The sequence below is a fragment of the Gracilinanus agilis genome, chromosome 2, assembly GCF_016433145.1.
Source record: "Gracilinanus agilis isolate LMUSP501 chromosome 2, AgileGrace, whole genome shotgun sequence".
NCBI lineage: Eukaryota > Metazoa > Chordata > Mammalia > Didelphimorphia > Didelphidae > Gracilinanus > Gracilinanus agilis.
This window is the reverse complement of record NC_058131.1, coordinates 97,587,959-97,610,091: the sequence shown is the minus strand read 5'-3', so window position 1 is coordinate 97,610,091 and position 22,133 is coordinate 97,587,959. Positions and strand designations below refer to the sequence as shown.

The following is a 22,133-nucleotide window of genomic DNA, read 5'->3' as shown; positions in this document are numbered from 1 at the left end:
CAATCTCTCAAAATGCCAGGAAAGGAATGAATGCTAGTCCATGTTGGTCTCTTTTTATACCCCTTTTTTTATGTCACTTCCAGTCACTTCCTGTCACCCCATCTTCTCAGAAACCAATGGCAGTCTTTCAATTTGCCTAGCACTGCCCAAGGGGGTGGGGGGCAGTGGCCTTTGGAGTTGTCACTTACTCTAGTAAGTGACTTATAAACTCTCATACTTAATGGTAAGCAGGGAGACTTTAAGTTCTTAATTTGATTAGCTAAAAATAGACAAGAGGAGAGTTAATCCTATCTTCACAATATAGTATATTCTGGTAATACCATCTCTTCTCTTTCTACCTTCACAGGACTTTACTCAAATGCTCTGTTCTGTGCTTCCCACTAAGGTTCCTAGATTTTCCCATATACTATTTTTTTATTTTTCTTAATATTCTTATTTCTTAATATTTCTTTATATTCAATGCTATTTCCTCATCTGTTCTCCCCTTTACATGTCCTGTTCCTTTTGCATAAATTATTACCTTGAAGAGTCATACTCCAGTCTCTCCAAATCTTAGTGATTCCTATAAGACCAAATTTGTTTCTTGCATTGGTAACAATAGTTCACATTCCTTTTTACTCATATCTTGTATATTTGTTTTTCCAGGTAGCTAAGGGGTAAAGCAGATAAAGGGCAGTACTTAAAGTCAGGAAGACCTGTGTGACTTCCAAGCAAGTCACTTAACAGCTACCTGCCTTGGTTTCAGCATCAGGAAAATGAAGATAACAAAAGCACTTACTTCCAGGGCTATTGTAAAGACAAAAGGAAATAACACTTGTAAAGTATTTTGAAATAAAATGTTATGTATTTGCTATATATTGTTATTTGTGATTAGGTAAATAGACATTTATATGAAGTCATTATGAGCTTTATTGCTAATTTCCTTCTCAGATTTTTTAATATAAATTTTTTACAATTCTTCCTACAATGTAGCTGTTACTTTCAATAGTATCTTTCTTAGGGGATTCTATGTAAATAACTTTTCCTTTCCCAGTTGCTTCCTTTTTAGTTTAAAATGTTCTTGATTAGATTTATATGACTCTAGGCAAACTATTTTTACTAGTCATTATTAGGTGGTCTCCATTTTTGTCCAAAAGCTCATCATTCCTATTTTTAATGCTATTCTGGAAATCAAAATCAAGCTCTCAGATACCATCTTGATTTGAAGTGAGAAGACCTGGGTTCAAATCCTAGTGCTACTACTTATTAATTGGATAACTCTAGATAAGTCATTTGACCTCTCAAGGCTTCAGTAAAATTAAGTTGAATTTAAAAACCTCTGTGTTTTCTGTCATCTCTATGAGCCTGTGAACTTCCCAACCAGCTGTTCAATTCCCAAATCTGTTTTTCTCTCCTGAAGCCCTAGTCTTTGATCAGCAGCAGTGGTGAAAATAACACCTGTGCCCCTATGGACTTCAGTTTCTTGGCCACAACTTCATAATCCTTAGTTATGTTCAATAGGTTCCTTCTGGCAATATCATATGTGCCCAAGTTAATCAGCAAAAATGAGTAGTAGTTGTCATGTTTGACAAGTCTTGGGAGAATCTATGTTTGTCCTAGATACATATCTTAGGGCAGAGGCTCTGAATCTGAAGTTCACAGGCCTCTATTCCTGCAATAATTTAAAAACATTACTTTGAGGAGTGTATGAGCTTTACCAGACTGATAAAGAGGTCCAGGAAACCTACTCAGAAATGTTAAGAGCCCCTACCCTACGGAAAAGGCAGTTCTTTTACTGTTGATATACAAGTAAGTGCTGCTTCAATACTGAGTCACCAATTAGTACTATTCATTTCTTTTTTTACTGTAACCAGATGATCTTTCACCTGAGAGCATCTGTATTCTCATCCTTCCTCGGAGGATAGGCAAGGTGGTAACCCTTTAGAGATTCTCTGTTCCCCCTCCTCAGGAAGAACTTCAAGAAACTACCTATGAAGGCCCCTGAGGTTGTGATCTGAATTCAAAGGAACTGGTACAAATAAGATTAAAATTGTAGGTAACTGGAGCATTTGAAACTGCTCTCTTCAGTTACCAGTGATCTCTTAATTGCTGAATCAAATGGCCTTTCCTAAATCTCCATCCTTCCTAACTTCTCTGCAGCATTTGGCACTGTCAATCACGCTCTTCTCCTGGAAACTCCCTCCATTTGGGATTTTCATTATATTATACTGCTCTCTCTTGGTTCTCTTCCTCCCTGCCAGAGTACTTTTTTCTTAGGCTACTTTAATAGATCTAAATCCATATTTCCCCACAACTAACCTTAGGTGTCTTTCAAGATTCTGTTTTGGGATCTCTTCTTTTTCTCTCTATACTTTATTGCTTGGTGATGTCATGAGCTCTTATGACTCAATTATCATCTCTGTGGAGATGAGTCATAAATCTATATATTCCCACCTACTCTCTCTGCTGGGCTTCAAATCTGGCAACTCTAACTGCCCATTGGACATTGCAGGCTGAATATCCCATAGGCATCTCAGACTCAACATGTTCAAAAGAAAATTCATTATTCTTTTCTCTTCCAGATTTCTCTGATACTGTTGAAAGAACCATCTTCTTCCCAATCACCTAGGCTCATCTATGTCATCTTCAACTTCTCACTAATACTCTTCTCAAATATCCAATCTGCTGTCAAATCCGGTTATTTCTACTGCCACAATATCTCTCTATTCACAAATCCACCATTGTAGGTCAGGTTTTCATCACCTTAATAATTGCAATAGGCTCTTAATTTTTCTCACTGCTTAAAGTCTCTCCTCACTGCAATATAAGCTCTACATGGCAGCCAAAATGATTTTACTAAATTACAGGTCTGATCAAGTTACTCTCCCACTCAATGAATGCTAGTGGTTCCCTACCACTTATACTACAGTGATCCCTCACCTTCTACAGGAGTTACATTCCAGAGACTCCCACGATAGGTAGAAATCAGCAAAGTAGCAGCATTATATTTATTTTATTGTATGTATATATATATATATATATTAGGCTTTATAAACCCTTCCCACTCTCTTATAAACCTTTTCCACACTCTTTTATTAAACTTTCCCACACTTATAAATACTGAGCCAATCAGTACTCAGGATACAAAACATAGCAGTGTGGTTGGTTGTCTTTCATTCTATCAGCCAATAGTATGTCATGCACTATCTCACTTGAGCAAGCAGCATACTGCACTTCCATTGTGTACAGTACAGTATTCATCCACAAAATCCTGGGATTCAGCAAAAACTCCATGATACAGAATTAGATTTTTTTTAAACCCACAATACACTGAAGCCACGATAAGTGAACCATGATATAGTGAGGGACGATTGTATAGGTTTAGGTAAAATAAAATCTGATTTTATTTTAAAATGTTAAAACCATTCTTAGCTCATGGACTATACAAAAATAGGTAATGGGTTAGATCTGTCTCTCAAACTGTAGTACAGGCTATGAATTAGTTATTCCTGACTTATTGGCTCAAATATAAACTCATCTATTTATCACTTAAAGCTCTTCACAATCCAGTCCTTTGTTTCCCCATATTTTTAGACATTATGCCCCTCCAAACAATCTACACAAACTGCCCTGCTTAGCATTTCTCATGTGCAATATTCTGTCTCCTGTCTCCAGGCTTGTATGTCCCCCATACCTGAAATATTCTCCCCTCTCACCTATAGCTCTTGGAATCCCTGTCTTTTTTTCAAGATTGCACACAAACACCATCTTTGACAGGAGGTCTTTACTGGTGCACCTAGCTAGTTAGAGGCTTCTTATCTCAGGCTCTCACTGATCTATTCTACTATAGATATATAATCAAATGTTCTTTTTTCCTTCTATCAGGTCATCTCCTTGAGAATTGAGATTTTCATTTTTTTACTTTTTCTCTATATCCTCAGTGCTTAGCACAGTGACTGGTATATAGTAAATGTTTTGTGCTTTATAAATACTGTTTGATTAGCACTAATGTCTCCTCTCCTTTACTATAAGTAGCTAAAGGCCAGCAAATAAAGACATTCACCTTGATAGAAGTTGGCATCTCTTTAATGGGTTTTGTCTACTTGAAAGTGTGGAAATTTCATATCATATGAAAAGTGGAAGCCATTTTCTGGCTAAGTTCTAAGACATAAGCAAATTATTACGGAGCAGTTTTGAAAAAAAGAGTACAGAAATCCTTGAGTAGTGTTAAATATATGAAATATGAAAATCTTATTCTTGTGAATTAAAATAAGGGAAGGTTTCCTCCCTGCCATATCACCATATTCATTAAACAAAAATGCTTTGTGCATTTCTGATCCCTTCTCAATTTCTCTTTTTTTCTCATTTTAGGAGCTCTTTTTAAAATTCAGGGTTTGTAACTATAGCAATAAACTAATTGCCTGTGAAAGATAGATGAGTCTTTTTAGCTTCCTTAAATCGATAATATAGATGGTTTTTTTTAAATAATTACAGGATGGCAAATAAAAATACTTTATTGCTACTATGCTTTAGACAGGTCTTTAATGTGTGTCGGAGGGGAGGGAGGGTAAACTTATTGAAATGTCTTCAACTACTACCTTGTTTAGACTCAAGTCATATTGAATGAATTCTAAGTTCTCTTCCAAACTGAAACTTGATGACTTTCTGCTTCTGGAATAGAATCTAAGAACACAATTGGAGCCTAGAAGGTTCCAGCTGGGACTTGATTATCTCTCTCTCTCTACCACTGACTAACAATGATTCATTAAATGCCAAATCCAAAAGCCTTTTCTTGATTCCTCTTCCTTCTTGACTTCTTGGCAATACCTGATACTACTGACTACCTTCCCCTCCTGGATACCCTATACCAGTGATGGCAAAACTTTTAGAGACCTTAGAGACTGAGTGCCCAAACAGCAACCCTCATGCCACATGTGAGTCTCCCTTCTTACCCCAGACAGAGGAGAGAAGAAGTGCTCCCACTGGACTGCTGGGCAGAGGGGCAGGACATGTGAGAAATGTCTTCAGGTGCACATGGAGAGGAGGAAGGGAGCAGCCCCCTCCACTATGCTCTGGCACACATGCCATAGCTGTGCCAACACAGCCCTATACCACCATGGCACTCTCTTTGTTCTCCTCCTACCAGTTTGACTACTCCTCAGTCTCCTTTCCTAGATTAATATCCATACCAAAGTCTCTAACTGCAAGGAAACCCTAAGTCTCCATCCTGTATTTTCTTTTCTCTCTTTATACTCCCTCAATTGGTGATCTTATCTGCTTTCCTAGGTGTAATGGCCATCTGCATACAATTGACCATCCAGTTTTATATATTCTGCCCTAGTCTCTCTCCTGAGTCCTATATCATCGATTACCAAATGAATATTTCTAACTGGATATCCCAGAACCATCTCAAATTCAGTATATTTAAAATAGAATTCCTATCCCCCACCCCCCAAAAAAAAACCTTTTTCTGAATTTCCCCATTTCTATCAAGGGTACTACCATCCTTCCAATCACCCAGGTTTTTACAACCTCAGCATTACCGTGGGGTCCTCACTTTCCTTCAATCCTCACATCTACTCAGTTTCCAAGTTTTCTCATTTTCACCTCCTCAAGGTTTCTCACATCAGTCCCCTTCCTTTATTTACATGGCCACCACCCTACATTGAGAGCTGTTTTCTCCTTCTTGTCTGAATCGTTGCAATAGCCTCTTACTTGGGGCTCCTTGGCATAAGCATCTCTCCTCTGATCCATTGTCCAAGCAGCTGTCAATTTCCTAAAGTATAGATCTGACCATGGCCTTCCTTTATTCAGTAAACTCCAGCTGTTCACCATTATGCCTAAGATCAAATTAAAACTCTTCTGTTTAGTATTTAAAGCCCTTCCAAACTTAGTCCCAACTTGCCTTTCCAGTCTTAAACATCATGTCTCTTTAACCGCTCTGAGGTCCAACTAAAGGTCCTCTTGCATTTCTTCACGTGAGACACTCTAAATCCCATCTCTCTGCTTTTTGCATTGACTATTCTCTCTGCTTGCAATGTCCTCCTTCCTCACCATTGCTTCTTACAATCTCTAGTTTTATTCAAGGTCCTTCTAAAGAGATACCTCCTCTATGGAGGCTTGATCAGTTCCCCAAGTCCAACATTCATTTTTTGGATTCTTAGATATGAACATGTTGTCTACCTCATTAAATATAAATTCCTTCTTGTTGAAGACTTTTATTTTTGTCTGTATCCCCGACACCTGACACAGAGCCTAATGACTTAAAAATAAATGTTTATTGATTGATTGACTAGCTGTGTGACCTTGAACAAATCACCTTAAATAGGTAGGCATCTGTTTCCTCATCTTTAATTATAATGAGAGCTAACATTTTTATAGCTCTTACTGTTTGCCATTGTGCCAAGTGTTTTACAATGACTGTATCATCTGATTCTCAAAATAACCTTGGGAGATAGGTGGTATTATCCTCATTTGTAAATAAGGAAACTGAAGCAAATGGAGGTAAAGTGACATACCCAGAACCACTCAGCTTGTAAGTGTCTGAAGCAAAATTTGAACTCAGGTCTTCCTGACTTCAGGCCCAGAACTCTATCTACCATGCCACCTCAGTACTCCCATAAAATAAGAGAATTGCTAGTTGACTTTTTAGTACCTAAGATCTACAATGTTATTTTTTTCTTCTCAAGTACTGAAGTACTATTATTTTTCTTTACCCAATGATGAGCTGGGCATGATAATTTTTAGCTCTTAACATAACTTAAAATTTTGGTGTTCTACTATCACAAAAGAATATTAAGGCAACATTAAATAATAATAAATTAGCTAGGGGGCAGGTAGGAGGCTCCTAAAGTCAAATCTGGCCTCAGATACTTCCTGACTGTATGGCCTTGGGCAAGTCACTTAATCTCTATTGCCTAGCCTTACCTCTTTTCTGCCTTAGAACCAATATACAGGATTGATTCTAAAACAGATGGTAGGGATTTTAAAAATAATAATAGAAATAATAAATTAGCTAGATGCACAAATTTACAGGCAAACGTCTTTGCAATTCAACTTTGAGTAATTGAGCACCAAGACAATTAGGGAAAACAGTGGGTTCAAAAAAAACCTGTTTCCTAAAGCTTTGATTTATTATGATTACTTCTAAAATGATGGCAAGATGTAACATTCATTTAATAAGCTCATTCTTGCCAGCCTTAAGAAAGAAATGCTGGAAGTCAGCTCTTTAGATGCTGGAAATCTGACCTTTCGATACCCCATATAGATCTAATGCTTTAATAGAATTAAACTGTACAGCTGATAGGTAACAGCCAGAAACTCTATTGCCATATCTCAGGTCAGTTTTTTATAGAAGTAAACGGTTAGCCTTACCTGTCACATTAAGTGGCCTATATCAGGATTTAGATCAAAGATATATACAAGATATGCTAAAAATGCATACCAAGGGAGGGAGCTACATTTAATTTGAAAATGAGGTCAAATCAGTTACAGTTCAACAATTTTAAAAGCACTAATATTTGGCCAATATCAAAGGCAGACTGCCCCACGGACATGTTTTTTTCAAAGAAGGTTTATTCCATCATTAGATTAATATGGGTGAATAAGTCAATAAACATTTATTAAGTATCCACTATGTGCCAAGTATCCACTGTGCTAAGCACTGGGAATACAAATGCAAATACAAAAAAAAATAGTCCTTGCCTTCAAGGGGATTACAATCTAATAGAGGAAGATGATATAGAAAAGAAAAGTGGAGGATTTGGGGGGAGAACACCAAGGAAGGTACCCAATATGGGTCATAATGGAGAAGTCCAAAGTCCAAAAGCAGCGTAGCTGGTGGGAAATGGGGAGAAGACTGTGCACTGGGTCCCCTTCTTAAATAGAGACTTTGGAGCCCATGATTCTGCCTTCAAGGCAGAGGGTTCAATCAATAGGGCAGAAGGTCCTGCTGAGATGTGAATCCTGATTCAAATTTGCAGGATAATGAGATTTGCCAATTTGATGAATATATATCCCAATGATATACACATGAGAGGTTTATTTGCCAGGACAAAATTATACTTTGTAAATACTCAGCAAATTTACACATCTGCTAGCAGTCTATTTAGGAATATTTGCAATGGACAATGAGTGGGTCAAATTCATCATATTCCTGCCTGCTCACCCACATCTGCCAAGTCTAGAAAAAGGATGGCCTGGAAAAGGGCCTAACCCTAATAGATGGGCACAGTGGGGACAGCATCATCTCCAGCTTCCATAACAATACCATTGGTGTAGCCGGACACATACAGATACAATCCAACTTGAAAAGGATGGATGGGGTCTTGACAATCTCAAATATATCTCTTTAATCACTTATGGCAATTTCTTCTATCATTTTTGTATCACCTAAAGTCATTATTCTCATCAGATAACTTAGAACTGAAAAGCAGGAAAGAGAAACCACAAAAAGGGAAGAATGTCCTAAGTCACTGAAAAGTGCTGCCAGCTACCACTGGGTGCGCTGATTCTATCCTCCATCATTCCACTCTGTGTAAGCCTTCTCTTCTCCTCTTACTTTGGATTTGTGGACCACAGGGATGTTTCATCAGTGTGGTAGCCCACAAAGAACACAAATATGAGAGGAAGGAGATATGGGTTTGAACCCCAGCTTGGCCACCTCACTTCTTGGGAGACCTTGGGTTAATAAAAACTCCCTTTCTGAGCCTCCCTTTCCTTGTCTATAAAAATCAAGTGGTTGAACTAACTTCTGCACTAAATTAGGTCGTCTTCTCATTTCTGATGTCATTTGCCGAGAGCCCATGTGAAAGGTAGATTCCTCCAGGAAGGAAGATTCCATATATGGGAAGTTCCAGAGGGGAGGAGGAGGCACATCTCAGCAGTGATAGCCCATCTAAGTCCAGAGAGATTTTCTAGACTACTAGAGAGAAGATTGTTGATGGACTTCAGTTAAAGCAACTAGGAATGTTTACTCCTAAGGAAAAAGGACTTGGAGAGGAATACATTAACTCTCTTCAAGGTTGAAGGACTCTCATGTGTAAGATGAATTGGACTTGTTCTCTTTCGCCTCCAGCAACAGAGCTAAAGCAATGGGTGGACATTTCTGAGAAATATATTTAGGCTTAATGTAGATATAACTTCTTAGCAACTGAAACTATCTGAAGGTAGTCTGACTCTTACAAACTCTAAGGAACTGAGTAAATGGGCAGTCAGTGGATTTTCTGAAACTCTCTGAATATCACCCTATCGTCACCACCAATGGAATTACAAATTCAGAATCCCACTGAAATTACTGACTTTTTACTGAGATTTTATTTATAAAGTAATTAGCAGCATATATAGAACAGAGTAGGTGTTTAATAAATCCCTCTGTCCTTTTTTCCTCATATGAGAAACAAGGAGGCTGGGCTAGATGACCTATAAGGTCCTTGCTAGGTTCTGCATCTGATATCCTATTTCTAAGCTTCCTTCTAGCTGTAAATTCTAGGAAACCTATTTTCTTGATGAGCTATTTGTGTGGTATATCTTTGAGTAGTAGAGAGCAAACACAAGAGGAGAAGCATGCTATATTGTCAAAAGAACTGGATATGGAAGCAGAAAGTTATTGTTTAAATTTCAGGCTCTAACATGAAATTGGGGCAGCAAAGTTGCCTCATGGATAGAGTGCTGGGCCTGAAGTCAGAAAGACTTCATCTTTCTGAGTTCAAATCCAACCTTAAATACTTACTAGTTATGTAACCTGGGCAAGTCACTTAACGCCCTTTGCTTCAGTTCCTCATCTATAAAATGAGCTATTGAAGGAAATGGCAAACCACTCCAGTATCTTTGACAAGAAATCCCCCCAAAAAGGGTCACAGAGTAAGATGCATGATATTGCCAAATTGTTTCACTTCTATGAGCCTCTGTTTCCTCACCTGTAAAAAAGAGGGTATTGGACTCATTGAGGAGAATGCTAAGATCCCTTCTAGCTCCAAACCCATCGTTATAATTTGCATTATTCAATGACCACCTTCCTAAAAAGGTTAATGTAGACAAATTTTGGAAGTTGAGTCATATTTTTTTCTGGTGAAGAACTTGCTATATTTAAAGAAGGCCTGTAATAAATCCTCCTTAATTTCTTGGGTTGGTCTATTGGTGTTTTTCATAGCTTAGGTTTTCTTAGAGAGGAGCAGAGAAGCTTTATCTACTCTGAAGATGTATAGCTATGAGTCTGGTGTGAAACAGTATTTTTTAGAAAGGCAATGAATAGACTTTCTCAAGGATTCTGAGTGTATGTCAGGTAGGGCAGAATAGAAAGCAGGGTTCATCAGGAGAGTGGGCACAAGCTTAAAGTTCAGAGGTGGTGGAGCCCTTATTGAGAAGTCATGTGGTAAAGGGATAACTCATAGCTCCCAGTTACTGGAAATCCTCTGCCATTGTGGATTTTCATGAATTTCTCCTTAGTTAGATATAATTCAGGAGCCTGATAACCTCGTAGAGTCTTAAAGCTGCTTTTCCTTAGTGTATCTAGTTTGGCTTGAGTCTTAATTGGGTGTTCCTAAGTACCCAATATAGAAATTTCCATTAGCCACTGACCTTCAGGGACACTGCAGCCAGTGAGAGATCTCTTATGGCTCTGGTGGATCAACAGAACTCAACCAGATACCTGGGAATAGGGAAAGAAGAACACAAAGATTCTTTCTTCTTCTTCCCCCAAATAATTCCCTATTGCAGGTATGGTTTAAGCTGCTCCATCACTAGACTGGAATGCCAGGTGCTGAATTAGCATGCTGGGTTATATAAGAGCCCAGTGGAGTCTTCCAGTCAATTAAATGGCATTTCTTCTATGGTATTATACATCCTTATCCAGTGACCAAACCACTTCTTTCAAGTTGACTATTGCCTTGTTTGCATCTACTTTACACTTTGGGGTTGATTGGTTCAATCGAGAAGGTTTAACCTTCTGTATTTACATTAATTGAGATGAGACCACCACCACCTCTATTACACCAGAAAGCAGGAGGAAAGAAAAAGGAAAGAAGAATAGGGAAATAAGGAAGTTATGAACCATTAGAAATGGAAAAAATTAGAGAAATGTTAACAATCATCTAGTTCAAACAAGTTATTTTACAGATAAGGAAACTGAGATCTAGAGAAGGAAAATAATTTGCCCAAGGTCACACAGCTAGTTTGAGGCACAATTGGAAGTCAAATCCACATCTACTGACTCCTACTGTACTCTATTACATCCTAAATCACATCCAAGCTTCAGCAATAGAAATTTTGAAACAATTAGAAGAAACTATCCTAAGTGATAAGACAAATGATTTTTTAAATTATCTAAATGATTAAAATGACATTATTTCATCTGAACTAATCAGGTTTACCTAAAGATTGTATTTTTTTATTTGAATTTCCAAACTTAGGGTTTTATTCATAAGCACTTGTCCTTGTGAGGGATTTCTTGTGCCCTAAGGCATGAAATCAAAGAGAAGACCAGGTTTATCTTCCCTTGGCCATTCTTGAAAAACAGATATGTAAAACTTTACAGAGGAAATATGAATCCTCAATAGACAATACTGAATCCAATATTTATATTCTCTTTGGCTTTTGCATCCATCTCAATCCTTTAGTCCCAGAGTTTGAGAACTTTCTGCCCTGTGTGGCCATCTTACTATATGGGCACCAGGTCTGATTCTTTCCTCTGGGTACTAGATGGAATAGAACATTCCCATTTCCTGACCCACAAAACAACCCCTCCAAATTGTTTCTCTTTGTTTTATAGAACTCCCCCCATTGTCTTTCTCTCCTTGGGCAGCTACCCTACTTTTCTTACCTTTCTTTGCTTTATACTCTTTTATTTCAGTCAGTCAATAGATATTTATTAAGCACCTACTTGTCAGGCATTATGCTAAGATACAAAGAAAAGCAAAAGATGGTCCGTGCCTTCTAGGAACTCTCCCTAATGATTTCCTTTCTCTCCTGAATATTCTTAAACAAATGAGCTCTGGCCCAGCTGCACATTTAATTCACAGAAATCTCAAGAATACAAGGTAAGCATAGGATTCGTCTTACAAAAATTCAATTTGTACACAACCTTCTAAGAAATACATTTTCTAAGTCAAGTGGGGGTGTGTGTATTACTATAGTCCTGCCCAGGGATTCTGATACTCAGCTTTCTCCTCCTATATAACCCCAAATTCCTTCTCAATCACAGTCACCTGTCCAGTGTCATCTGCTGTTAGCTCAACTACTCTTCCCTTGAGTCTCTTCATCTTTTCCTCCATTCCTGTTGCCTTTTCTGCCCCTTGGCATCAGTATTACCTGAGGCCAATTTCATTTTGGCACCAGGAAAACTCTGCAGCATAGTTCCTAGTGATCTAGCATTTCTCCCACTTTTTCTGCTCTTTATCCTACCTCCCAGTCTCCTTGGCTTCTATCTATTAACACCTTCCAGCAACCTCCCTGTTCAGATCTGAGCTCTGTAGCTCTCCTGGGAATCAGACCCTACACCCACTGCCATCCTTCTCCCAGGCTGCCTGTGGAGAGACTGGGAATATTTTGCTCCCATTTGCATGAATAAACAGCTCTGAAGGGTTTGGCTGAAGTTTTTATGTAAACTCTCTCCAAAATATGTTCCATTCTGCATTATCCCTTAGTAATAAAGATTCTGGGATCAGAACTTGGCTGTCAATTTTATTGATGTTGCAGGGGGTACAGTAGAATACAGCTTTCTCTTCTGGAAATTTATTGGCTTGGCAGTGCAGAGAGCAATAAAACCATGTTTTTAATCAGTAAGCCAAGCGGACATGATTCAGAAGAAATATAGGAAGCAAACATGCCATAACAAGGGGATTTTTTTCTTCCCCATCATCACTGTTCTTACTATAACCCATGTTAAATATTTCCAAGTGTTGAAAGACATATTTAATGGGGCCATTTTCAGGAATAGAATTAAAGTACAAAGCCTGGTTTGCTTCTTGTTGGGGGGTCCTATTACTTTCAAGGCTATTCAATGGAACCATCCATTTGTCACATGCTCACAGGTTTTTTGTCATTAGAAGCATCTGATAATCTGGCTTTTAACTGTGTCTAATGTGATGTAGTCGGCACTGGACTAGAAAGTCAGGAGACCCCGATTTTTAGTCATGGGTTCTTCCATGAGCTAGATACTATAGATATGTAACCTTGAAAAAGTTATATAGTCTCTCTGAGACTCAGAAAAGGAGAGTATTTATTGTTTATTATGTGCCCATCATTGTGCAATGCAATGAAGAAAACAGAAATATTCCCTGCTCTCAAGGACCTCACATTCCAATTTGGGATGGGGATACCAACACATAAAGGAGGGTTCACTTGTGGGTCAACAAATAGAAAATTAAGATGTTCTCTGCTCTCAAGAAGCTCACATCTAATTGAAAAAACAACATATTGGAGTGTATATGTTTATGTTCTTTTCATGGCAAATGGAAAACCAAGTAGTATCTAAGTAAGGAAAAGTAAGAAAGAAAATAACAAGGTTAGGAGGATCTTGGGGAGTAATGGCAGAGCAAATGGTCTACCAAGAGAATAGTAGTTGCACAGTTTGAATGGAGTGGGGCTCTGCACTATCTCCCAGGAATATGAGGGCCAGTATCCAGCTAATAGTGAGCCTCCTACATTTGTTAGGAATTGCTCATTGGAGCAATAGGGGCTGTTTGTGGAAGGGATCAATCTGCGGTGCCCTTTAGTGACAGCAGATGTAGCTGGTCTGTTTTCCTATAAAATGAAGGACTTGGCAAAATGATATTTAAGGATCCTTTCCATTGTAAAATTCTGTGATTCCTCTCTGAGGTGGTAGGAATAGAAAGTTCTGGATGTTACTCTTAACCAAGAGTCAAAAGAATAAAATACAGCCCTTATCTCCACCTTGTGCTGACTTTTTTTTTCAATGAGAAGCCTGACTTTGAGGATAGGGAGGGTCTGTTCTTTACTAAAGGGTAAAATGATCCTTTTACTATTCCAGGGAGATAGGTGTTTCAGGCATGTTTATCCACAATTGCAAATGAATCAACTGGATCAGAGAGGCTAAACTACTTGCCCAAGGTCACAAAGCTGGCAAATGCCACATGCAGGTGACAAATTCTAGTCTGCTGACTGCAAAGCCAACTTCCTTGCCCCTAGAGCATGCAGCTCCTCATCTCTTTTGCCACTTTAACTCCCCTCCAGAGCACCTACTACAAGTCTCTAAGTCGATTAGTCAATCCATACATGCTTATCCAATGAATAATTGAATATATGAATGAAATAAATGCATATATAGGTTTGTTTCTCTATGATAGTGTTCTAGGGTCAAAATGATCTGGGTGAAGCATCTCTGGTAGATGATGTGGAAATCCCACGGGTAAGAGAAAATTGGTCCAAAGCCTTTGGTTCCTCTGTCATATCACTCCTGTCTGCCTTTCTCCAACTTTCCACCTAAGAATCTGAACACCCCTCCCCCAGCTCCCAATCTCCCTTCCCTGCCTAAGTAACCTGACATCAAAACAGATTCAGCTCTTCAAAAAAGACCAAACTATGCCTATGGCCCTTGACTCTATAGAGAGGAATGTCTAAAGAGCAGCCAAAAGTCCAACTAATGCATTAATCGGGGAAGATCAATTTTGGCATGAGGAACATGAGAAAAAAAGTAGTCTGATGGAGGTTGACAGGCAGTGGGGAGAGGAAGTAAGGGACACAAAGCCACACAATTATGCAAAAATTTAAAAGCACCCAATCTTGAAATTCCTTTTTTTTTTCCTTTTCTAGATCACTTACCTATCTCCCTGTCAAAGTCATCCCTTCACAAGCTTTCAGAGGACTTAGTGATGTCTTAATAATGTAAGTTGGTTCCCATATGCAAAATGACACTTACAACTACAATGATTGTTTCTTTTCTTTTAAAGCAATAAGAGAAAGCATGGCTGAAAGGGGATAATTTTTATGGGGGGGAAATGTGTTTAGGAAAGTAAACCCTATTATTTCTGTCTATATCCATACAGCTAGCATCCAGGGACCTTTGAAGGAAAGGTATGATTTTCAGGAGTCATTAAAATCCAGATAATTAACCTCGCTTCAGAGAACTGAATGCATTTTGATAAGTGATGATAAACTTCCCAAGCGGAAAAGGAGATAGATTCCAATCATAAAAACTCTTCTTCTGCAATAGAACAGCTATTCCCCCATGACACATTTTTAGATAACACCCACATCAGAGAAAATGTGTCTGGTATTTTATTGTGCATCTGAGGATAATCTTTGTATCTAAAATGTAATAAGTTTATGACAAAAACACAATATTTATAGCCATATTGATGAAAGGAATTTATCAAAAGTGTAATATAGCCTGATAATGCCATGCTATCTTGTGTCCTCTCAGATCTGACCTTTCTTCCTTTATCCCCTGTGCCTCATCTTCCCAGGCCCAAGCTTCCATCCATATACATGGGCCCTCTAGGACCAAAGTCTCCTCCAGTAGCAATGGCACAGCAGATGGTTTAGAATTTTGAAAAGAGTCAAACTCCATATTTTCTTCTTTTTAGGGGGCCAGGAGGAAACATTGCAAGAAACACAGAGATGCAAACTGACTAGGCTAATACAAAAGAAAAAGATTCTCCAATTGCTGGGTCTAGGCAGCATTGTACTTTAATATTCACAATAATAATAAACTACATTATGATGAGGGATCTAAGTAGCCACCATAGACAGGGGCTTCTCAAAAAGTAAACTTTTTTTCTTCCCCTCATACTTAGAGTTCTAGCAGCAGCCCAGAATTTCTCTCCAAAGGCATTAAATACCATATGATTACTTTTAATGGAGGAGGCATATCCAAAGATGATAAATCCACATTGGCAGCTTACATGGGAATTTCTAGCTCCCTTTGAGGAGCTGTTTCAAAATATAGAGGCGATTAATAACAATACATGCGTATATTGCTCTTGAACTTTTACAGTATACTTTCCTCACAACAACCACTCTGTTTAATATGTCTAATTATTGCCATTTTACAAATGAAAAAACTGAGGCTTAGAGACAATTAACTTGTCCATGACCATATTTTAAAAGTGTCTAAGGTAGATTCAAACCCAGATCTCCCAACTCAAAGTGTTGTCTTCCTACTATTCCAATGCCACTTTTTTAAAATTTCTCTACAATAAAAGCAAACTATTAGAAATTTAGTGCAAATTAGAAGGAGTCGGTATAGTTATTGTTTGTATTGAGGCAGACAGAGTGTTTACCCCTGATGCTGCCAATGAGGCTTAAACCCTTTTAGTCAATTAATCGATAAATATTTATGAAGAGGTAACTATTTGCCAGGCACCTAGCTAGGTGCTAGGGATGCAAAGGCAAAACCCTTGATTAGGAGAGCAGCCATCAGTTCAATAAACAAGCCATCAAGCTGAGAACCAGCTCAATACAGACTGTTGCTCATAATAGACCTTCTCTGATTCACAAATGGTTTTTGTCAAAGCATAAGCCTTTATCTGAGACATTATTAGCCTTAGGAATACAAGGGTATACAAAAGTACAATTGCATCAGTTTGCTCTTTTTCCCCTGGCTGCAGATTTGGTCCTGCATTTTGGTCTTTAGTCATAAGCCATACCTAGGCACATTTGGAGGCACTTTGCCAATTGCATTGATCTCGGTGTCCAAGAAACAGCCATTGTGGGTTCATCATCTTCTAAATGCATATCAGAACATCAGCCTTAAGTTGTGTCATGATTAATTTGGACAGAATTTTAACACTCATTTATAACGCAGCAAGAAACACAATCACCTATAAAACTGGGCTGTCAACAGCTGCAACGGGAGGGAGCTGAAAAATGTGCATTTCGACTCTACCTGTACCGCAGGCACTCACTCACCCAGACTCCTAAAGGGAGACATTAGGACTTTATGATGCTGTGGATTTTCTGCTCTTTTTCAAAGAAAACACTCCACATTTTTTGCTTCTTTTACCCCAATTGTTCCATGTCATGCACGGCTCATTCTCATGTAGATATGATCATCTGTTTCATGTTGTACTCTTTATTTCTCCCCCCAGTGAAATCTCTCAGAGTGACTCTCTGGAAAGGATGGAAGCTAATGCCTTTGACAGCCTCCTCAATTTGTCTGAAATGTAAGCATCGGCTAACAGATAGTTTATTGCTGTACACTATTACCCTCGCTATGGAGAACCTGCTTCATATTTGTATTCAAGTATCTGCTGAAAGGATCCAAGAGGAAAAAAAAAGACTACCACAATTACTGGATTTGGGCAGGCACTAATTTCTCTCACCACAGTGGCCTAGAGGTTGCTATGGTGACAACTGCTTCTCCCTAGGTGCTGTGTAAACTCTGAAACATCATGACACAAAGTTGGAAATTAAAATTGGCATGTCAGAGTCCAGGCAGCAGCTTCCATCTCTCTCACAGGGATGGAGAGGGAAGTCATAGAATCATAGACAACAGATTTAGAGCCTTAGAGATTTAGAGAAGGGACCTTAGAGACTATCAAGTGCAACACCTTCATTTTACAAATAAAGAAACAGAGGCATATAGACTGAAAATGAATTGCCTAGGGAAATGACTTGCCTGTTTTGAAACAGGATTTGAACCCAGATCTTCCTAACTCCAAGTCCAGTGCTATATCTGGCACACCATGCTGCCTTTCATTCTGTTTCTGGAAAGCAACAGACAATGTGGAAATCTGAGCTAAGGATCCCTCTCTGGTTTCTTCAGTCTTATTGTAAATGTTGAACAAAATCTTATATTCCAAGATTGCAGATTCATATTGAGATTTTGAGTAAAAAGGACCTTGGAGATAATCAGGTTTTACAGTTAAAAACTAGGACGCACAGCTAGTTAATGGAAAATTCAAGATAAGAATTCAACAATCTGGACTCCAGGGATGGTGGTCTTTCTATTATACTGTGCCAGAAGTTTCTGACTCCAGACCTTAAGTAGCATCTTGGCCCTAACTTTTAGAGATACTGTTAAAGTCTTCTCCAACTCTAAAGCTGTGATACTTTTCTGCTAACATTTGCAAAAGAAAATTTGATTTTCATTTTCAAAAAATAATCAATCATCCAATAAGTGTTTATAAATGCCAGTATGTTTCCACTATTGTTGTAAGCACTGAGACTCGGTCAGTCAATGCACAGTGCACAGGTGCTTTAAAAATGCTGGTTGACTGACTGTGAGGCTCAAGGGAGAGGAATAAGTTCCAATCATAGAGTCATAGAATTTCAAGAGTTAGAAGGGAATTCAGTAGCCGACTAGTCCAGCCCATACCAGAAAGTGAATTCCTTCTTTAAAACAAACAAACAAACAACAACAAAAAAAACCTCTTACCTTCCATCTTAGAATCAATTCTGTGTATTGGTTCCAAGGCAGAAGGGTGATAAGGGCTAGAGTCCACAGCTAGGAAGTGTCTGAGACCAGATTGGAACCCAGGGACTCCCATCTTTAGGTCTGGCTCTCTATTTACTGAGCCACCAAGAAAATTTCTCCCATGACACATAACACACTCAAGAAGTCATCCAACACATAGGTATCATAATAGACAAATGTTGGGCTTGGAGTCAGGAAAGTCTAAGTTTGAATTATGCCTTTAAGTATACTTTAGTTATGATGCTGGGTATTTAACTTCTCTTAGCCTCATCTATAAAATGTAGATAATGACAGCATCTACATCCCAGGGTTGATGTGAGGAGTAAATGAGATAATACATGTGAAGTGCTTTGCTAACCTTAAAGCACTATATATAGTGTTTTTTTTTTCATTATGCAGCCTTTCCTTGAAGATTCTCAATGAGTGGCTACTCATCACCCATCGGCTTTGGGATAGCTCTGTTGGGAAGTTTTCCCTGACATCTTTCCTAAATTTGTCCCTTGGCAACTTCTACCCATTGTTCCTACTTCTGTCAGAATAAGTCTATGCATTCCCCTTTCTACATGACAACCCTTCAAATACTTGAGGTCAGCTCTCATTTTCCTCCCCCCATCCCTCTACCTCAAGTCCTCTCTTTTCTGGGATGAATATCTCCGGGGCTTCCAACATGCAGCCACCACTACTTCCCAGGAGTTCACTCATCATTTATTTGAGGAGGGTAGACCTTAACAGATCACACAAAACAGAAGAGATCCAGAACTCTACAGTATGTACAAATGCAAATAAAGTTTTGCCCTATTTGGATTCATTTGTATTGACCAGAGATAGCTTACTTACATAACCACCGATCTAATTCAGCCCTTTTTACAACTCAGCCAAACTACTGTCATTATTTCCTGCCTGATCTTATTGCCTCCTCTCTCTACTTGCCAAACCATCCTGCACTCAAGGGCCAAAGTGATTCTCCTAAAGCACATATCTCACCTTATCATTCCCTTCCTCAATAGTCTCCAAGGGTTCCCTACTAACTCTAAGATCTAATATTATTTCATCTTTATTTCTTCCTTTTAATAGGCCAATTTTGTGTCCATTAATTAATACTTATTAAGCACCGACTATGTGCCAGGCATGATGCTAAGTACTACAGATACAAATACAAAAAAAAAAAGACAGTCCCTGCCCTCAAGGAGTTACAACCTAATGGAGGAAGACAAACACAGAAGGAAGTTGAAAAGAGGAAAATAAGGTCTAGAGTAAAGGAGTGATAGTAGGAAAGCCAATCAGAGAACTTCCAAAGTAATGCAACCTGGTGAAAAATGGGTCTCCTAATGTACATATTTGTTAGTAGAGAAGTATATGTACATATAAACTTTATATACATGTATAATTTATAAATAAGCATATATATTAGGGATGCATGTGCCATTTATTTTTTACTGATAGAGTAGAGAATCAAAAAAGCTTAGAGATTATCACTCTAGAAGATAGTCTAATTTAGGTCCTCAGAAATTAGTAATAGAAGAGTCATCAACAATGATGAGATCACTTGAGTCCTTTAGAAGGTCAAAGTCAGATTAGCTTGGTCAGGGTGGAAATGTAATAAATATTAGAAAGCTTCCCATCAATGGTCACAGCTTATTTTGCCACAGAGGCTCCATAGCTGGAAGCCTTGTAACTGTAATGATTAACGTTCAGCAATGGCTCAAACCTTATCCAATATCAGAGGATTCACACTGATGAGAAGCGATATAATGACTCTATTGGAAAGAAGGCAGAGATAAACAGAAAGGCTTTATTTGATGACTATGACTGTTTTCCACAAGGGAGGGCCACTTTGGGAGTAATCTGATCAAGTGAAGGAAAATAATCCTAACATCCTACACATGAATAATTCTTTTATATTTTCCAAAGTACTTTTTTATAAATATTATAAGAAAAATATTGTTGTTCAGTTGTTTTCCCTCCATTTGGGGTTTTCTTGGGAAAGATCCTGGAGTGGTTTGCCATTTCCTTCTCCGTCTCATTTCATAGTTAAGGAAACTGAGGTAAACAAGGTTAAGTGACTTGCTCAGGCTCACACAGCTAATAAGTGTCTAAAGCCACATTTGAACTCCAATTGCTATGTCTTCCTAACTCCAGGTCCTGCACTCTTCCCACCTAGCTGTCCTAATCAGAGGAATTATACAAATGTATTTTTACAGTGCTTTAAGATTTTCAAAGTATTTTGTATGTATTACAGTTCTACAAATCTGAACTCATTTGATTCTCACAACAATCCTGTGAGGTAGCTACTATTATTATCCTCATTTTACAGATAAGAAAACTGAGGCAAATTTTAACTGACTGGCACGTGGACTCAGGGCTGGAAAGTTTCTGAGGCTACATTTGAACTCAAGTCTTCCTGACTCCTGGTCTGCCCTTTTATCTACCATACCACCTAGCTACCTCTGTAAGACATTTACTTACTCTAGTGCCTGAAACAGAATTCAAACTCAGATTTTCCTAACTCTAAATCCAGAACAATATCCATTATAACATAGCTGCCTTTTACTTTTATAACAACTCTCTGAGACAGGAATGACAGTTTGTATTATCTATAGAAAGGAAAGAAGACTTTGCCCAGAGTCACAAAACTGGTTAATTGTAGGGGAACAACTAAGAGTCCAGCTTTACAAACTATCAGACCAGGCTCTTTTCCCCTACCCCAGTTATTCTCATTTGGACTGAAGACCCCTTTGCACTCTTAAAAATTACTGAGGAACCCCTCACCACCACCACCACCACCAAGAGTTCTAATTTATGGATATTTACTGTATTAGAAATTAAAATGTTTTCATATTATGATGAAAATAGGTTTGATGTGATAGAACTCCTAAAAGGATCTTGGGCACTCCCAGAGATCCCTCACCATCAGTCTTTGAAAACTGCTGCTCTAGTGGACATATTGTTCCACATAAACCACTTAAAGTTTAAGTCATGCCACCACATTGGAAGTATCCTGCCTTTAAAAAGAAACTGGCTCACATATGGGTCTCTCCAGCTCTCAATGAATTTCCCATAACCCTCAGTGTGCACACTCTATACAACATAAATAACATTTGCTCTGTTACAGAGCCTTGGAATTGCCCCAATCTTAACTAATCCCTGTTGTCCTTTGGGCTGGAACTGTTTCCCAACAAACAAATTTCCTGCTGAAATTTTGGGCAACTTCTCCCTCCCCAGCAGAGCAAAACACTGGAGATTCCACCTGGCTTGTAAAGAAAATGGGATGAGTTTACTAGAAATATGTTAATACCTTTTGCCATCCCCAGAATCTCAGTACTTCCCAAACATATAAAAAAAAATGCTAGATTGGTCCCTGCCTCTTTCAGCCAGCTGCCTTGGGTACTCTAGGGTCTCAGGTATTCAAAAGTATATCTATCAGTGAAATGACTGCACATTTTCCCTCTCTCTTTACAGATTGATCCAGAATACCAAAAATCTGGTATATATTGGACCTGGAGCATTTACAAACCTTCCACGGTTAAAATATCTGTAAGGAATTTTCATTTTCTCAGAAATAGGAATTGTTTTCCTTTTTGATAAAGACTAAACCAATTAAAAAGTTGAAAAGAAGCTATTTCATAATGATAATAATTCACTTAGTATTGCTTGCAAGTTTGACCTTATTCATAAGCTCATGTAATCATAGGCTATTGGTGCTAAAGAGATCTGAGAGATTATCAGATCCACTCCATCCCAACCCTATGTTAAAAGTGAAGAAAATGAGGCCGAAGAATTT

The 22,133-nt window shown here is 38.4% G+C and overlaps 1 protein-coding gene across 1 annotated transcript in view; it reads left to right on the top strand.

Moving 5' to 3' along the window:
- Positions 1–22,133, top strand: part of LHCGR (luteinizing hormone/choriogonadotropin receptor) — a 78,977-nt gene that overhangs the window by 15,612 nt on the left and 41,232 nt on the right. The window contains exons 2-4 of the mRNA XM_044660659.1: positions 14,749–14,820; positions 17,025–17,099; positions 21,812–21,886. Of these exons, the coding sequence (XP_044516594.1) occupies positions 14,749–14,820; positions 17,025–17,099; positions 21,812–21,886 (222 nt within the window). The remainder of the gene's footprint in view (positions 1–14,748; positions 14,821–17,024; positions 17,100–21,811; positions 21,887–22,133) is intronic.